The 16812-nt window shown below is 42.5% G+C and overlaps 1 protein-coding gene and 1 long non-coding RNA gene across 9 annotated transcripts in view; both read left to right on the forward strand.

The window, feature by feature from the left end:
- LOC118376078 (rab11 family-interacting protein 4A-like) overlaps positions 1–10730 on the forward strand; it is an 83291-nt gene extending 72561 nt beyond the window's left edge. For 2 of the 3 annotated variants that reach the window (XM_052527755.1, XM_052527753.1), the window contains exons 6-14: positions 859–958; positions 1307–1410; positions 1640–1780; positions 2229–2310; positions 3577–3714; positions 3996–4154; positions 5303–5389; positions 5933–6076; positions 6324–10730. In XM_052527755.1, the coding sequence (XP_052383715.1) occupies positions 859–958; positions 1307–1410; positions 1640–1780; positions 2229–2310; positions 3577–3714; positions 3996–4154; positions 5303–5389; positions 5933–6076; positions 6324–6443 (1075 nt within the window). In that variant the 3' untranslated portion in view covers positions 6444–10730. The remainder of the gene's footprint in view (positions 1–858; positions 959–1306; positions 1411–1639; positions 1781–2228; positions 2311–3576; positions 3715–3995; positions 4155–5302; positions 5390–5932; positions 6077–6323) is intronic. The other variant, XM_052527754.1, reaches the window with a different exon arrangement.
- A 452-nt stretch (positions 10731–11182) lies between these two features.
- The window catches only part of LOC118376075 (uncharacterized), a 28246-nt gene continuing 22616 nt past the window's right edge, over positions 11183–16812 (forward strand). For 2 of the 6 annotated variants that reach the window (XR_004823964.2, XR_004823959.2), the window contains exons 1-3: positions 11338–11439; positions 11949–12311; positions 16525–16704. This is a non-coding gene — a long non-coding RNA (uncharacterized LOC118376075). Of the gene's footprint in view, positions 11281–11337; positions 11440–11476; positions 11779–11948; positions 12312–16524; positions 16710–16812 lie in introns of those variants that run through there. The other 4 variants (XR_004823961.2, XR_004823963.2, XR_004823962.2 and 1 more) reach the window with 4 other exon arrangements.

Consider the following 16812-nt stretch of genomic DNA (forward strand, 5'->3'; position numbering starts at 1 on the left):
TCTACTCTCCCTCTCCTACTCTCTTCTACTCTCGCCCTCTCTTCTACTCTCGCCCTCTCTTCTACTCTCGCCCTCTCCTACTCTCGCCCTCTCTCCCTCTCTTCTACTCTCGCCCTCTCTTCTACTCTTGCCCTCTCTCTACTCTCTCCCTCTCTTCTACTCTCGCCCTCTCTTCTACTCTCTACTCTCTTCTCTCGTCTACTCTCCCCTCTCTTCTACTCTCTACCTCTCCTCTACTCTCCCTCTCTTCTACTCTCTCCCTCTCCTACTCTCTCTACTCTCGCCCTCTCTTCTACTCTCTCCCTCTCTCCCTCTCTTCTACTCTCTCCCTTCCCTACTCTCTACCTCTCCTCCTCTCCTCCCTTACTCTTTCTCTCCCTTTCTCCTCCTCCTCTTATTGATGAATCGTCTCTGTAATGGAGGCTGGTGTGAAGCCATTCCATTAGTTAGAGTGGGGCTAGATGTGGTGGCAGTTTGAATGCCACTGTGTGTGTGATCAGCTCCCCCACTGGCACAGCCCTTTTGCTTATAGTCCCTTTTACATCCTATCCTGCAGCATTCTCTCTGCAGGAGTGGACACACACACACACACACACACACACACACACACACACACACACACACACACGCACACGCACACACACACACAGTGGCATTATGGTTCAGCAGTAAAGCTCAGATTGATGCCCTATAGGTGAAACTATATATATTATTATATATTATATATTTATTATTATTATATTATGAAACTAAAAAAGGATAGCTCTAGGACTACCACAGTTGGGAGAGATTTGATTGTTTTTTTCTTCAAGTCTTGTATAACAGCCTCTTCCTCTCTCTTCCTCTCTCTGTCTGCAGGCAGCTCCTCCACACCAGTAACTTCAGCAGCAGCAACGGCAGCACAGAGGACCTGTTCCGAGACAGCATCGACTCCTGTGACATCGACATCACTGAGAAGGTACCGCAGAGATACGTTGTGTTCTGTTTAATTCTATGGAAGAGACTGCCATTTATCGTGTCTGTCTCTATCTGTGACCGTTCCACTACCTGCACTCCATAATATTAAGGTGAAAATTGATGGGATACTGATTGTGAAATTGATTGCATTGGCTGCTACTGTCAAGAGGTGTTCTGCTGTGAATCGAGCTGAATGGCTCTGGCAGAGCTTGTTGCTGATTGTGCTGGCTGAAGTAAGGACATTGTATGAATGAATGATATAACAACATCTCTTACCTTCTCTCTCTTTCACTCTCTCTCCCTCTCTCACCCCCCCTTCTCTCTCTCTCCCTCTCTCTCCCACACACAGGTGAGTTACCTAGAGAAGAAGGTAGCAGAGTTGGAGAATGACACGCTGATGAACGGAGATCTCAAGTCCAAGTTGAAGCAGGAGAACACACAGCTGGTTCACAGGTAGGAGATTTACACACACACATGCATGCACATCCACCCACCCACCCACGCACACACACACGTAGATACACACAAACACATACACACAAACACATGTACGAATGCACACACACACGTTCATTCTTAAATATATATATATATGTGTGTGTGAGCATTTTTTTTTTTACATATCTCATTTATGCTAATGTTTCTGTATGTGTGTGTGCATACGTGTGTGTGTCACTCACAGGGTCCACGAGTTGGAGGAGCAGTTAAAGGACCAGGAGGCGCAGGCAGAGCAGAACACAGAGGAGGAGCAGAGACGACACCGTGAGGCCTACAGCAAGATGGAGAGAGACAAGAACACTGAGCTAGAGCTGCTACACAACCGGTAACACACACACACAAACACACTTACTTCAATCATTTATACACTGCATCGTAGATAGTCATATTTACATGTATGCGTGTACACAAAGGTACTATCTATAACTTAAAAGGGTTCTTTGGCTGTCACCATAGCAGAACCCTTTGGGTTCCATGTAGAATCATTTCCACAGAGGGTTCTACATTGAACCCAAAAGTGTTCTACCTGGAATCAAAAAGGGTTCTCCTATGGGGACATCCTAAGAACCCTTTCTTCTAAGAGTGTAGTCCATAGCGCTAGGTAGATACCATAGATTAGGCCTTGAGCTAGATACTGAATCCAGACCTTGAGGTCTGCTGTACTGCTAATGTCCATTTCTCTTTGTTAGTGGCCTTGTTTTGAATAACCCGGACATACAGTATATTAAACATGGATGAATTATCATAATGTGTTTCCTCTTCTTCCCCTACAGAGTCCAACAGCTAGAGGAGGAGAACGGGGATATATCGGTGAACATGTGCAGACTGAAGTCTCAGACAGAGAAACTGGACGAGGTATGTGCGTGCTTGCTTACATATCATCCTCAGAGACACAGTAGGCTACGTTTAGTACAAACACACGCTCTCACTCATGCAACTCCAGTACTACGATCTCTACACAGACAGAGACCTCGATAACTGGTTACAAAACATAAACACCCTCCCATCAACAGCACGTGACCAATTGCCACAGTCACACACACACACACACACACGTTTGGAGGTGTGAAGGCTACAGCTGGGCTCATATCAACACTTCTATTTCTAGCCTGCCTGGTGAAAACATGCAAGGGAGTTGGCATTACTGGTCTGCATGATCAATTAATTGTGTGGTTGTGTGAACAGACAGTCACACTAACTAATTACCATACTATACACTTCAGGTTGCCTGACGACTCAAACTGAATTATTTCGCTGCTCTGTCGTTCACCTCATACTTCAGTCTGAGACTGCCATCGCTGAAGTCATTTGTGGTGACATAAAAAAAAAAACGTTGTACGAAACAAAGTCATCAGCGATTTGATTGTATCAAAGCCAATGACGGATTTTCAAACCTCTGCTTTACCGATGTGTATTCTGTCTCTGGCCCAACCCATTGGTTTCTGGAACCAATCACAGTGGCTAGAATGTTGTTCCATTCTAAAAAATCATCGGGGAGGGACTCCAGACTCATTGCGGAGAAGATTATTATTATTTTTTTCACCTTTATTTAACCAATTTTCTTAATTACATTTTAAAAATTTTAAATTATAGTTAATTTTAAGGTATGTGTCCTAATGCTTCTTCTTACAGGACTATTAACTGTGCATTATTAAACTGACTGTGTTCTTGCTTACCGCATACATCCTAACAACCCAATGCCTTATTCATACTGTGGGACCTTTATTGTGTGAACACCATGTGACTTTTATTTTGATGAGCTACTTTGGAAGGTTGGGGGCAGAGCCGAGGTTATTGGGTAATCGGGGTCAGTTTTGAGATTGAGATTGAGACTCCACCCTCCCCAGCTTGTTGTATTATTTTGCCTCTCCCTAAGCTGTTGTACTTGGCTTATAGGGCCGCCCCAAACTGCACTGTGCTGACTTGGGGCTCTTCTATTCACATTGGCCGTCCCAGCACGGCTCCAGCAACTATAGTGGATGCGTAACCAGTCCAGCCCAGAACAGATTGCCTTGGCTTTGGTCTGTAATGTGAATCAGGCATACGTTTGAAAAACGATCCGTGCTTCATTCTCTGTGCATCATCACGTATTGGAATGTGTCTATACGTGTGTGTTGTCAGGAGAAGCAGCGTATGACAGACAAGCTGGAGGACACCAGTCTGAGGCTGAAGGATGAGCTGGACCTCTACAGGAAGATGATGGACAAGCTGAGGCAGAACAGACACGAGTTCCAGAAAGAGAGGGAGGCCATGCAGGAGGTGGGAGGAGAGACACACACAGGGACGCGCGCGCGCACACACGCACGCACGCACGCACGCACACACACACGTACACACACTTATGCACACATTTACTCTCCCTCTCCCACTCTTCTGAAATCTCTAGTAGCTGAATGCTTGTACAGAGTACATTTTCACATAAACCAGCCTGCCCACTGCATCAGACTGGTCTACATGGCTATCCCAGGTACTCTTTATAACTACACAGTCTCCACGACAGCTACCGCATATCATCCCTGGTTGTCTCCCTCCTCCTGCAGCTGATTGAGGACCTTCGTCGGGAGCTGGAGCACCTGCAGCTGTTCAAACTGGAGACAGAGAAGCCTGGCCACGGCCGCAGCTCCTCCTCTGGGCTGACGGAGTTCAACGCCAAGACCAGAGAGATGGAGCTGGAGCACGAGGTCAAGAGACTCAAACAGGTGGGCTTGAGAGCTAGTGGCCGATGCTAACTCTGTATGAATGCATTGTTACTTCCTCTTTTGGGGTATTTGCTAGGATTTAATTGGGCAAGAGACTCAAACAGGTGGGGCTCAAAAACAATCTTGTACACACGTTCCACCTCTAAGTATACTGTATGTGTTTGTATATGCCACCACTATATGCTTTTGTGCGAGCTAACAGTGTTTCGTGTGATAGTCTAATGCTGGGAGTACACTCTCAACATAGAGAGTGGCATACACTAGTCATATCTACCTACAGTGCGTCTTATCTACTATAGGTTTGTCCTTTTCGACTTCTTAGATAGTGTGCCATTTCTAGGTGGTGAATACCAGTGATATCTGTCGGTCAAGGGCAGTGAAATGATATTGTTAATGTTCCCCATCCTTGTTAAGAGCATCGGACCGAGTATAACCATGAGATAAGATATCAAGATGAAAGTGTTTCAAAGATGTCCTCTCAGACAAGACAGAGGCTCTAATGCTGAGACATGCAGTGTTGCGGTTTCATGTGTAAAGATTTGATATTCTACTGTAGGCTTCTTTCTTGCCTTCGGTCAGTACACTCTGTCAAACAGACAGTAACGCTAGGAGAATAATCACAGTGCCTCGCCTTGCCTGCAGCTTTCATCTGGATCTGTCTTGCTCTCTATCTCTCTCTCTTTTTTTTCTCTCTCACACTTGCCTGGTTGCCGTCTCTGCTCAGCTGTTACATTTGGCAAATGACAGGAGTGGAATGTTAGCTAAAAAGTCTGGTACCCAGAATACACAGACACACAGACAAGTAAACCATTTTCTGCAGTCACAGGCTTTGATTCAAAGTTTAAACTACAAGGCTGGAAGAGAAACATCTCAAATTGGTGTCAGGCAGATATGCGATACCCTTTTTGTCTTTTCTCAACACTTTTAGATCAAATGGTGCTTATCTGAAAACTCCTTATTTAAAACAGTCATAGGTTACTTTTTCAAATCGGTTATTTTATTAATGACACTGTTTCATATTTGAGAAAGGGTTCAAAAGAGAATGCAGATCAGCTAGCTGATGTGATAGTATTCCAAACAGGGATGAATGAGTCTCTTCCCTCTCATGTCTCCCTGTGCTCCTCTTTGCTCCTCCTCTGTGTGTCCAGCGGTTTGTCTCGCAGGATTTTCCTCTGACCTCTGACCTCCGCCACCTCGTAGTATCCGCTGGGGCACGCCTCCGTCACGGTCAGACGGTAAACAAACCCACTGTTGTTTCTTGTGAGCTTTAACCTTTGACCCCTCCCATTAACCACAGCATAATCATCAGCATACAGCGCCTATAGAGCTTCACCCCCTGTCGACACAGGGCACAGTTTGTGCCATAACACCGTGATAAACATAATAACCCGTGTCCTGTCCTGTAGGTGTTACCGTAGATGTAGTGTGCTGTGTCAGCTGCTGTTGAAATCGAGAGATGGTTTGTCGTGGGTGTATTTGTGTGAGGCTTCAGTAGTCTAATCTAACAGGCCTTGCCTACTGACACAGTGTGGATGAAGTGGGGCGCTTGGAGAATTGAGATGAATCTCATCAAGCTGTGGACTCCCTCTAAACCCATCGCTTTAGTCTGTCAAATCAAGCTATGATACTCATCTCTTTCTCTCTTTCTCTCTTTCTCTCTCTCTCTCTCTCTCGCTATCTCACTCTACCTCTACTTCCCCCTCCCTCTTCTCTCTCCCAAACTCCCACCCCCCCTCTATGTCCCTCCCCCTCTCCTTCACTCCCCCTCCACCCAACAGGAGAACCTGAAACTGAGAGAACAGAACGACGACCTGAATGGTCAGATCCTCAGTCTGAGTCTGTATGAGGCTAAGAACCTGTTTGCCACCCAGACCAAGGCCCAGTCGCTGGCTGCTGAGATAGACAACGCCTCACGTGACGACGTGAGTTTTTCATTCATAATGCTAATCATTTGATGATTTGATCATTTCGGAGTAATCCTGCAAGAATAACCCTAATGATTAAGGTCATAGTACGAATGGAATTTAGACAGTAGGCATGTATGTGAGTAACCTTTCCTAAGACCTGAAGAGTTTCATTTTGCATGACATCAGGGTTAGCTGGTATAACCCGATAATGGCACCTCCATATCTAATGGTAACATCACATTGCTTTGATATTTCTCCACAGTTGATGGAGGCCCTCAAGGAACAAGAGGAGATCAACTTCCGCCTGCGGCAGTACATGGACAAGATCATTTTGTCTATCCTGGACCACAACCCCTCCATATTGGAGATCAAGACCAACTAGAACCCCCCTACTAGAAACCCACTACTAGAACCCCCACCGGGAATGGGGAATTTGAAAGGGAAAGGAAGACTAGCCACGCTGGGGCCTGGGACCGCTAGACATCATTGCCCCCTGCTGCCCCAGGAGTGGAACTGTGAACTTGGGTGTATTCATTAGGCACAAAACAGAAGAAAACAGACTGAAACTGGGAGGTACTACCGGGGCTTGCTCAATTAGAAACATTTGTTTTTGTGTTCTGTTGCGAAACGTTTTGCTACGGTCTGGCCTAATGAATACGGCCCTGTTTTCTCTCAGCGACTGGAGCTCTCGTGGATTTTCTGTGTTGACTACTAAAGGGAGTTTTGGTACTTCACCGTCGTACTTCTGTTCTATTCTGGGACTCATCAACAGATGTTGGTGTCTCCCTCATACTCCTTCATGCACTTTCTTCTATGTTCTCTATTGTTTCTTCACAGCCTCATCTTTAGTCTAAAACACAATCGAGATGAATTATTACTGGGGAAAATAATTCTACTGGGCAGGTGCTTTGAATATGTAGGGCATTACTGGTTGTTGAACACTGGATATATGTACTCTAGTGGTGTATGTAGAAACAATGTGAACAAAAACCTATTCACCTGCAACAGCGTGTGTTGTAGCCATTGGGGAATAAAGGAACAGAGAGAGGCTGGCAGATAGCCACACAGAGATCTTTAGCTTCCAGACAACCCTATCCCCACTGTTTCCTTAAAGTGGATCTGTGTTTGGTCGCTGAAGACCGGTATGTGGGTAGAGGCACGTTGATGAAGAAAGCAAAGCAGCACGTGTTTCTGTGAGTATGAAGAGTGACAGAAAGAGATGAAAGGAGGGAGAGAAGGAGCGAGAAAGTGTTGTACAAGCATCTCCATGTCAAAAGGTGTTGGCATTGACTGAAGAAGATATCAGTCATGTGAAGTGATAATGAGAGGCAGCAGAACTTGGTGTGATGGAATGCTTTCAGGAGGATGGAATGGCTTTGTGAAGTCAAGAAGGAACAGGTGAAGTGTATCGGTCAGTACAGTACAGGGGAAGAGAAGAGAAGGATGCCTTCCTAGGGAACTCTGAGATGACGGTACAGTATGATCTGTGTAGAGTAATACTGTATGATAAATCCATATTGTAAATTCTTAACTCACACAGTGAGTTGTTAATTGGCTGGTTAAGAATTTCAAGATGCCAATTCCTCTTAATCATGGGTTCCCATTCATTATTTTCTACTCAGACATTCTGTAGTAAGTCTGTCTAAATAAGTTGGTTAGACCCGGGATATCTGCTATGAAGGATGTCCCATTGCATTAAGCTGCTATAGCTACCCACACAAAAAAACTATAGTATACTATGGAATAAATACAATAGTATTCACTGTGGTGTTTTTGCAGACTTTATTTCTGACTTACGGAGGCCGCAAAAACACTGCAGTGAATACTGTAGCATTTATTGTAGTATTTACTGTAGTATACTGTATTATACTGTAGTATTTACAGTTAACTAAAGTATAAATACTGTAATAATAGAAAACTGTAGTGTATACTATAGTAATAATGTATTGTTTTTGCGGTTTGTAGTATTTACTGTAGTGTTTTTGCAGACATTACTGTAGTATTTACTACAGTGTTTTTGTTTTATTATCTTTGACATAGAAATGGAGGCTTTCTCCTTCAGGAAAGCTACTGGAGAAATACCAAAAGAGCACATTTTCCATAACCTGTAGGTAGGACTGGGGTCTAAGCAGATTGTTCAGTGCTTCTGCTCTTTTCTATAACCTGTAGAGAACACACTATATGGTCTATTCTTGACATGTAGGTTTCTCACTTTCGGGTGGCACAAATTGCGACATGGGGGAGGGGAATGGGCAGGTTATATGCAAGTAAGATACTGTAGTATTTACGACAGTGCTTTTTTATGGCTAACACTACAATATTTACTATAGCACCTACAGTATACTATAACATTATATAGTACTACTGTTCACATGATCAAGGGATACTACAGTGTGTAGTATAGTGTAGTACAGTTTACTATAGAATTCTATAGTAAGTACTTTAGTATAATATAGTGTTTTTTTAATGTGGGTATTAGCCTATATGCTTTATATTTCTGTGTCAGACACTGCCACTCCACTCTCCCTATATCCACACTGAACTAGAGACAAACCCTGCCAGCACACAGGGCTGTCAAGTCAACAGCATAACAATGTACAAGCACATGAATGTAACCCAATGGATGTGAATGTACAGAATGCTTAATGCATTCTGCATAGAGATAGATACAGTATTTATCTCTATGTTGTTCCACATCTCAATGTGTTTTATGAATTTCCTCTGGGTGTTAAGCCATGTCAGTCTGGCTCATTGAATCATCCCTATCATCTCTATATAAGATCCTGTAGTATACTGCAGTATATTCATCAGAAGTTCACTTACTGTAGACTAGAGTTTGGTACTAATAAGACTGGAATAGCAATCATACTGGAGTCTATACAGAGTATATGGGTAGTGTTTGCCCTTTGGCTAGTATACTGTAAATATCATGAATGTCTCACGTAGCTAACATTCTCTCTGTTAAAACCTAATGGGTTTTTGTGTACAAATCTACATTTTGTTGACAGTTTTCAAATGTCATACAGTAGGCCTTTGCTGTACTACTGTATTCGAGAGGGCGTTGATAGGCAAAGGGGATAATCTGTTGTAAATTAAATAGCTCTAAACGTACATTTTGCTTCCTTGCACATAAATATGTCGTTTTTTCTTATTTTTGCATGTTCTCACATTTTCTGGTATTCGTGCCTTTAAAACAGTATATAGCTATGTTGTTTAGACAACGTAATAATGAATATTTTTACTGTTGCTTTAAAATCTGTGTCTGAACGATGTTCATGACTTGTAAATGTTGTACAGGATTTGTATTGTGCCACTCACCACACTTTTACTATTTTATACAGTTCTATCAGGAAATGGCCAGGTAATCAACTCTAGTTTATAAAACTGTTACAGCACAGGTTTATTTTAATTTATTTATTTTTGTACTTTTTACCCCTTTTTCTCCCCAATTGGTAGTTACAGTCTTGTCTCATTGCTGTAACTCCCGAACGGACTCGGGAGAGGCGAAGATCGAGAGCCAGTCCTCCGAAACATGACCCTGCCAAGCCGCACTGCTTCTTGACACACTGCTTGCTTAACCCGGAAGCCAGCCGCATCAATGTGTTGCAGGAAACACTGTACAACTGGCAACCAAAGTCAGTGTGTATGCCCCCGGCCCGCCACAGGAGTAGCTAGAGCGCGATGTGACAAGGACAACACGGCTGGCCATACCCTCCCCTAACCCAGACAAAGCTTGGCCGATTATGTGCCACCTCATGGGTCACCCAGTCACGTCTGGCTGCGACACAGTCTGGGATGGAACCCGGGTCTGTAGTGATGCCTCAAGCACTACGATGCAGTGCCTTAGACCGCTGCACCACTTGGGAGGCACAGCACAATGTTTTTTATTTAAAAACAGATGAGCGTTGGGGGAATATCTAGGTTGACACAGAAACAGAAAAAACTATCTATGAATGCAGTGTCCATTGCTTTTCAGGTTGCTTTGGTTTCTGTGTCCTTTCAAAGTATGTTGATAAGGTTTCCCCCTGTCTTCCTATACACTAAATACACTGGTGAGCAATAGTACTTTTCTCTATACCATACCAACCTGGCACTACAAGGTTTACTTCTACAACCTTGAAAGATTAACTTCACGCATATTTAAATGAAATTGAGATAAATTGAGAAATGTCTTCAAATTGAGCTTTGACTTCGTCCTCATGTAGAAGCCCTCCTGTCGTTTGAGGAGTTGTTGATCATTGGCATCCCATTTCAGACAGTGCAACAGCCAATCACCTGTTGAGCACTGTCACAAAGTTTCACTTGCAACGTTTTTAAATAAACTCAAACGTTTCCCATTCGTTGGCTCCTAGATGCTTCCTAACACAATGAAAGATGTAGTCTCCTGTTCTTCAAGATATTGAGAGGTTGGGTTTTAAAGAGCACAGTGGGTGGCATTGTGGCAATAAGAATGGCCTGAGCTTGTGATATCTTGTTATTTTCTGTTACCTAGTTTCTGTCGTCCTATTTCTCTACCACGTACCACTGTTACGCATACATTGAAGGACTGTACTGCATGTGGCTGTAAGTAGGCTACTACTTATGATATGAGGTCTTATCTGCAATTGTGATGTACAAACAACTTTAAGCTGTAAATAAAGAGATTTGCCCTGGCATGATTACAACCTGATGAATGCTAATTTCTTAAATGAAAATGTCAACTTCTTACAGTATGATGAAAGGAATACTCTGTCCTGTTTTAGGAATAATAATGTTTGCCATTGATTCAGAAATGCAGTAAAACAGGTTTGCTACAATTGATCAAATGTGGGATTTCCTGTATAGCCATAACTCTCCAGCTGCAGTATGCCTCATGAGGAGCCTCTATCTATGCTGACCTAAATCTCACAGTCCTGAGAAATGACGTGTGGGTCCCAGAGAATTCTCAAAGAGATGGAAATGATATGGTTCAGTGTACTTCAACACATACATTAAACCCCTGATTCACACTGTCAATTGATTTAATATTATGATGGTGGAGTGGGGGACTAAAACTTGTATTATTTGCATGATTCAATACATTGTCCTACAGAGAATACATAGGGTTGGATTGAAAACAAAAACCCGAAACAGTACAAAATAATAAACCAAGCAGTAACCCACGTGGATGTCAGAACAGAGGAGACTCCGCCGTGCGCTTGACGTCATACACCGCATTCGAAGCCCACCGGAGGGAGGAGGTACGTGTACGATGAAATGGATAATTAGCTAGCAATTTACCTTACCTTGATTGTCTTTTTATAATTGCCCATTCTGAAACCCACGTTTATGTAGTTAAATTGGGCTGTTGAGTTTACACGAACGGGGGGAAATTATATGCTAATTGATGCTGGAATAAAGTGAGTTTTCTAGCCAGCAAACGACGTTAGCGAACTATCGAACAGTCAATCTATTAGCAACTGGAAGACTTCATTTAGAAAGTTTAAAAAAAAATGTTCATGCAGAATTTAGTTGTTAAATGTAGCTAGCCTATTGTTGTATTCCATGTTGTCAGTTTAATTATTTGTGAAGGAGGACTTGCCTCGACTAAATTTGTGGCAGCAAGGTGATATCGATAGTGCAAGCTTTCTCTATCTAACGGCACGGATTTTGTAGAATGATGCTGTGAAGAAACATTTATTTTGCAAAAGTGTCAGACGTTATTAGCCGCGCTTGACTTGGACCCGAAATAGGTGCCGGTACTGTTTATATTTTGGTGCAGGGGCTCTACCATACTAACAGGAGCTCAGGAATTCAAGCGTATAAAATTTGACGTGCAGCCACTTCGCTCTGGCGATCTCCTGCCCATGTCAAGCACGGCTTATTAGCTAACATGACAACATTTCTGTGTTCATGTTTTTCTCTGTAGGACTACAGTAAAGTCTTGAGGGAGACCTGTAACAGTGGACCATGCTCCAGACAGTGAGTAACCCCCCGGGCTTGTGCATCAGTGCCAAAACCATTCCAGAGAGAAAGCTGATATATTCCTGCCCTGGCGCCACAGACCCTGTTACAGAGAGGAAGCTGATGTATTCAGGCAATGGTATACTGGACCCTGCTCCAGAGCGTAGGTACAGGCAGGCCTATTTTTCCAGGTATAGGTGGAAATGGAGGAAGAAGTCCAAAAAAAACCCACAGCCGTTGCCGCCAGCCTCACCTCTGCCACCATATGAGGAAGAAAACTGGGAGGAGGAGATGGGAATCGTAGAGACATATGGATTTGCTCCATATGGTAAGGAGGGGGAGAGATACAGTGGGGTCTGGAATTATTGGATCTCTTGATTAAAAATGAGGCACAAATACAGTTTAAAATACAAATACTGAGCTATATTGTATGAAAATTGTTATTTTATACTAATACAATTGCTCAGAGAAGGGAGAAAAAAAGATGGGGTCAAAATGATTGGAGCTGCTGTTTTCAATACTCCATCACCCTCCCCTTTGAGAATAAGGAAACTAAACATTTTTCTAAAATCTTTTATGAGATTGGAGAACACGTTGGGAGGGAACTTAGACCATTCCTCTATACAGAATCTTTCCAGATATTTGAAATCCTTTGTCTGCGCTGCACTTCCCTCTTCGATTCACACCACAGGTTTTCAATGAGGTTCAAGTCCGGAGACTGAAATAGCCATTGCAAAATGATGCTTTTTGGGGTCAATGTACCATTTCTTTGTGGATTTTGATGTGTGCTTGAGGTTATGGTCTAGCTGGAAGATCCACGTGCGGGCAAGTTTCAGCCTTCTGGCAGAGGCAACCAGGTTTTTGGCTGAAATGTCATGATACTTGGTACAAGATCCCCAGGACCAGTGAAAGCAAAATAGTCCTGTAACAATCGAAGATCAACCACCGTTATTTGAGGGATGAGGTATTTTTTGCATATGCATTCCTTCCATGGCCAAACCGGTCGATCCCGATCTACTGGTCGATCTCCAAGAAATTCCTAATCGGTCGCCTTGCGTTCCTGTTTTTTATTATTTATTTGTTTCACGCTGTTTGTGGTAGTTGCTCTTGATTAAGGTGCCGTGCGTGCCGGGAAGTCCACGTGTTCCCATTTTGAAATGTTTCATGTGTCTGAAGGTACAAACTCCGCGTACCCAACGAGCCCAATCAAGTGCACATATAGGCCTACAGCTGGCCAGTCAGATAACTCTGATCACCGTGCAGCTTCCATGAGTCCACAGAAAAGCCTGAGCATCGTTTCTTTCTGATGAAAAAAAAATGCTTCTGTCTGGGAAGGTTCTCTTCTGCACAACCAATCCAGTAAATGGGGAGGAGGATTTAAAATGCGGTGCTGCCTTGTAAATGTCCAAAAGCAGATGTCACATCCTTTATTTGTCGCACTGGTGCACCTAACTTCAAAAAGAAAGGAGAACGCATCACTAGACATTACAATTAAAACAACTTTTAATATTTGTATTCAAAAGTGCAACAGCAAACCTATTTACATAGGTAATTTGTTTTGGACAAACAAATGTAACATACAAAACAGATTTTTTTGTATTCAAAAGGGCAATAGCAAACGTATGTGTGCGTGATTTAAAACATTACCTGCATTGTATTTAAAAGTGCACATTAAAATTTAATCTCTAGCTCTGCCTGGTGATCGGCTTTCTGTCACATACCGCTGCCCGGTACTAGACGTGCCTATGATGTTGCTGCAGCTCTTTCCTCGTACTACAAAGTGTATCGATAAGCTTTGCTATTATTAGTGGCTTGTCTTTTTAATATCGAGTAATATTTAAACGTTCTCTAACAACATGAATTGGTGGATGAGGCAGAAATATTGAAGTGAGATTCGAGTTAATATGCAGGCACTATCAGTCCAGTAAAATAAAAAAAGGCTAATTATTTCAATTTATGCTGACTCAGCTGTGCATAACAAGTAATATGACAAATTATCTAATATTACTAGTGTGATCATAAACCTCAAGTTTTGAAATATAATATAATTGTCTGAGAAGAACAATATTGTAATGCCATTTGCAGGGCAATTCAAGCATAGCCAATATGCTGTGATAATGTATCAGGCTATAGCCTATTGCACATATTTCATTAGGCTAATGTAGCATTTGTTTGTGTTTTTTATGTCATGTTTAATGATCTGAACGGTAGATCTCGGCCTGCATTTTGACTGAAAGTGATCTCGGCTCTGAAAAGGTTGGTGACCACTGGTCTAGGACAAGTTAGATTCAAATATTGGACTCTATTAATGTATGTAACTTACTGCCATTACTCCCAGGTCAATAACAATGTATCCATATTGCCAGACAATCGGTAGTACAAGGAAGGAACCATTATTTATTTCAGACCTAATATCATATCAAGTCTAGTCTTGTTCTCTTGGTTTGTATAGATATGTTGACACAAAGTTTTGGCAGCACTAACAGTGCAATTTTAGTTGTTTCTATACAATTTCTCGAACTAAGGACTTTTTCATGGAGGGTGGCGTTCAGTTGTACCAAACGGGAGAACACATTTAGCTGAAACAGAGGTGCTGGAGGACTTCTTCAGTAAGAACATTTTTTTGGTTTTCCATTTTGCTATATCGTGCCCTACTGAAGATTTTCAATGCGCTGCTCATAACGAAACATTAGATATAAATATTATAGAACAGACATACAGTTGAAGTCGGAAGTTTACATACACTTAGGTTGGGGTCATTAAAACTTGTTTTTCAACCACTCCACAAATTTCTTGTTAAACTATAGTTTTGGTATGTTGGTTCGGACATCTACTTTGTGCATGACACAATTAATTTTTCCAATAATTGTTTACAGACAGATTATTTCACTTATAATTCACTGTATCATAATTCCAGTGGGTCAGAAGTTTACATACACCAAGTTGACTGTGCTTAAACAGCTTGGAAAATTCCAGAAAATAATGTCATGGAATTAGAAGCTTCTGACATCATTTGAGTCAATTGGAGGTGTACCTGTAGATGTATTTCAAGGCCTACCTTCAAACTCGGTTCCTCTTTGCTTGACATCATGAGAAAATCAAAAGAAATGTGTAGACCTCCACAAGTCTGGTTCATCCTTGGGAGCAATTTCCAAACGCCTGAATGTACCACGTTCATCTGTACAAACAATAGTACGCAAGTATAAACACCATGCGACCACGCAGCCATCATACCGCTCAGGAAGGAGATGCATTCTGTCTCCTAGAGATGCAGTTTTCGCACCAAAGTACGTTCAAATCAATCCCAGACCAACAGCAAAGGACCTTGTGAAGATGCTGGAAACGGGTACAAAATGATCTATATCCACAGTAAAACAAGTCCTATATCGACATAACCTGAAAGGCCGCTCAGCAAGGAAGAAGCCACTGCTCCAAAACCACCATTAAAAAAAGCCAAACTATGGTTTGCAATTGCACATGGGGACAAAGATCGTACTTTTTGGAGAAATGTCCTCTGGTCTGATGAAACAAAAATATAACTGTTTTGCCATAATGACCATCGTTATGTTTGGAGGAAAAAGGGGGAGGCTTGCAAGCTGAAGAACACCATCCCAACCGTGAAGCACAGGGGTGGCAGCATCATGTTGTAGGGGTGCTTTGCTACAGGAGGGACTGGTGCACTTCACAAAATAGATGGCATCATGAGGTAGGAATATTTGTGGATATATTGGAGCAACATCTCAAGAAATCAGTCAGGCAGTTAAAACTTGGTTGCAAATGCATCTTCCAAATGGACAATGACCCCAAGCATACTTCCAAATTTGTGGTAAAATGGCCTAAGGACAACAAAGTCAAGGTATTGAAGGGGCCATCAAAGCCCTGACCTCAATCTTATATAAAATTTGTGGGCAGAACTGAAAAAACATGTGCGAGCAAGGAGGCCTACAAACCTGACTCTGTCAGGAAGAATTGGCCAAAATTCATCCGACTTATTGTGGGAAGCTTGTGGAAGGCTACCCAAAACGTTTGACGCAAGTTAAACAATTAAAGGCAATGCTACCAAATACTAATTGAGTGTATGTAAACTTCTGACCCACTGGGAATGTGATGAAAGAAATAAAAGCTGAAATAAATAATTATCTCTACTATTATTCTGACATTTCACATTCTTAAAATAAAGTGGTGATCCTAACTGACCTAAGACAGGGAATTTTTACTAGAATTAAATGTCAGGAATTGTGTATTTGGCTAAGGTGTATGTAAACTTCCGACTTCAACTGTACTTCTCTGCCATGCTGAATAGGGAATAATGTCCGCTCTATTACAAAACATTTATCTGCAACATTCAGAGCGTTGCTCCTCTTGAACATGACCCAGGACTGTGTTCAGTAGGGAGAGAATGTTTTGAGCTGACTGAAACTGAGAGGGAATACCTCCAATGAGAACACAGATTTCTGTTGTATGTTTCAATATGTTTTGCTACAGTTTGCCCAACTGAACACGAGCCAGAATTGCCATGAACCTTCTGTTCCTCTCTTCAGGCCCAGAGGATGTGGATAGAGTGGCCCTACAGGGGTTGACCCTGAACCATGCCCCCTGCCCTCCCCACCCCCAGACAGCAACCGACTACAGCCCTGCCACCCACCACCAAGCCCCCATCAAATGGGTCCGCCACATCATCCGCAGCGTGGAGGAGCAGTTTGTTGACGCAGAGGTTTGAGGTCCGGTGTGTTTAGTTTACTCTTTTTAATTGTGAGCTCTTAGGAATGATTTTAGTTGGTTTCTCAGGTGTTTCAGTTCTGCTTGTTCCTTGGTTGGTTATTAATGAA

The sequence above is a fragment of the Oncorhynchus keta genome, chromosome 10, assembly GCF_023373465.1.
Source record: "Oncorhynchus keta strain PuntledgeMale-10-30-2019 chromosome 10, Oket_V2, whole genome shotgun sequence".
In the NCBI taxonomy this organism is placed as follows: Eukaryota; Metazoa; Chordata; class Actinopteri; order Salmoniformes; family Salmonidae; genus Oncorhynchus; species Oncorhynchus keta.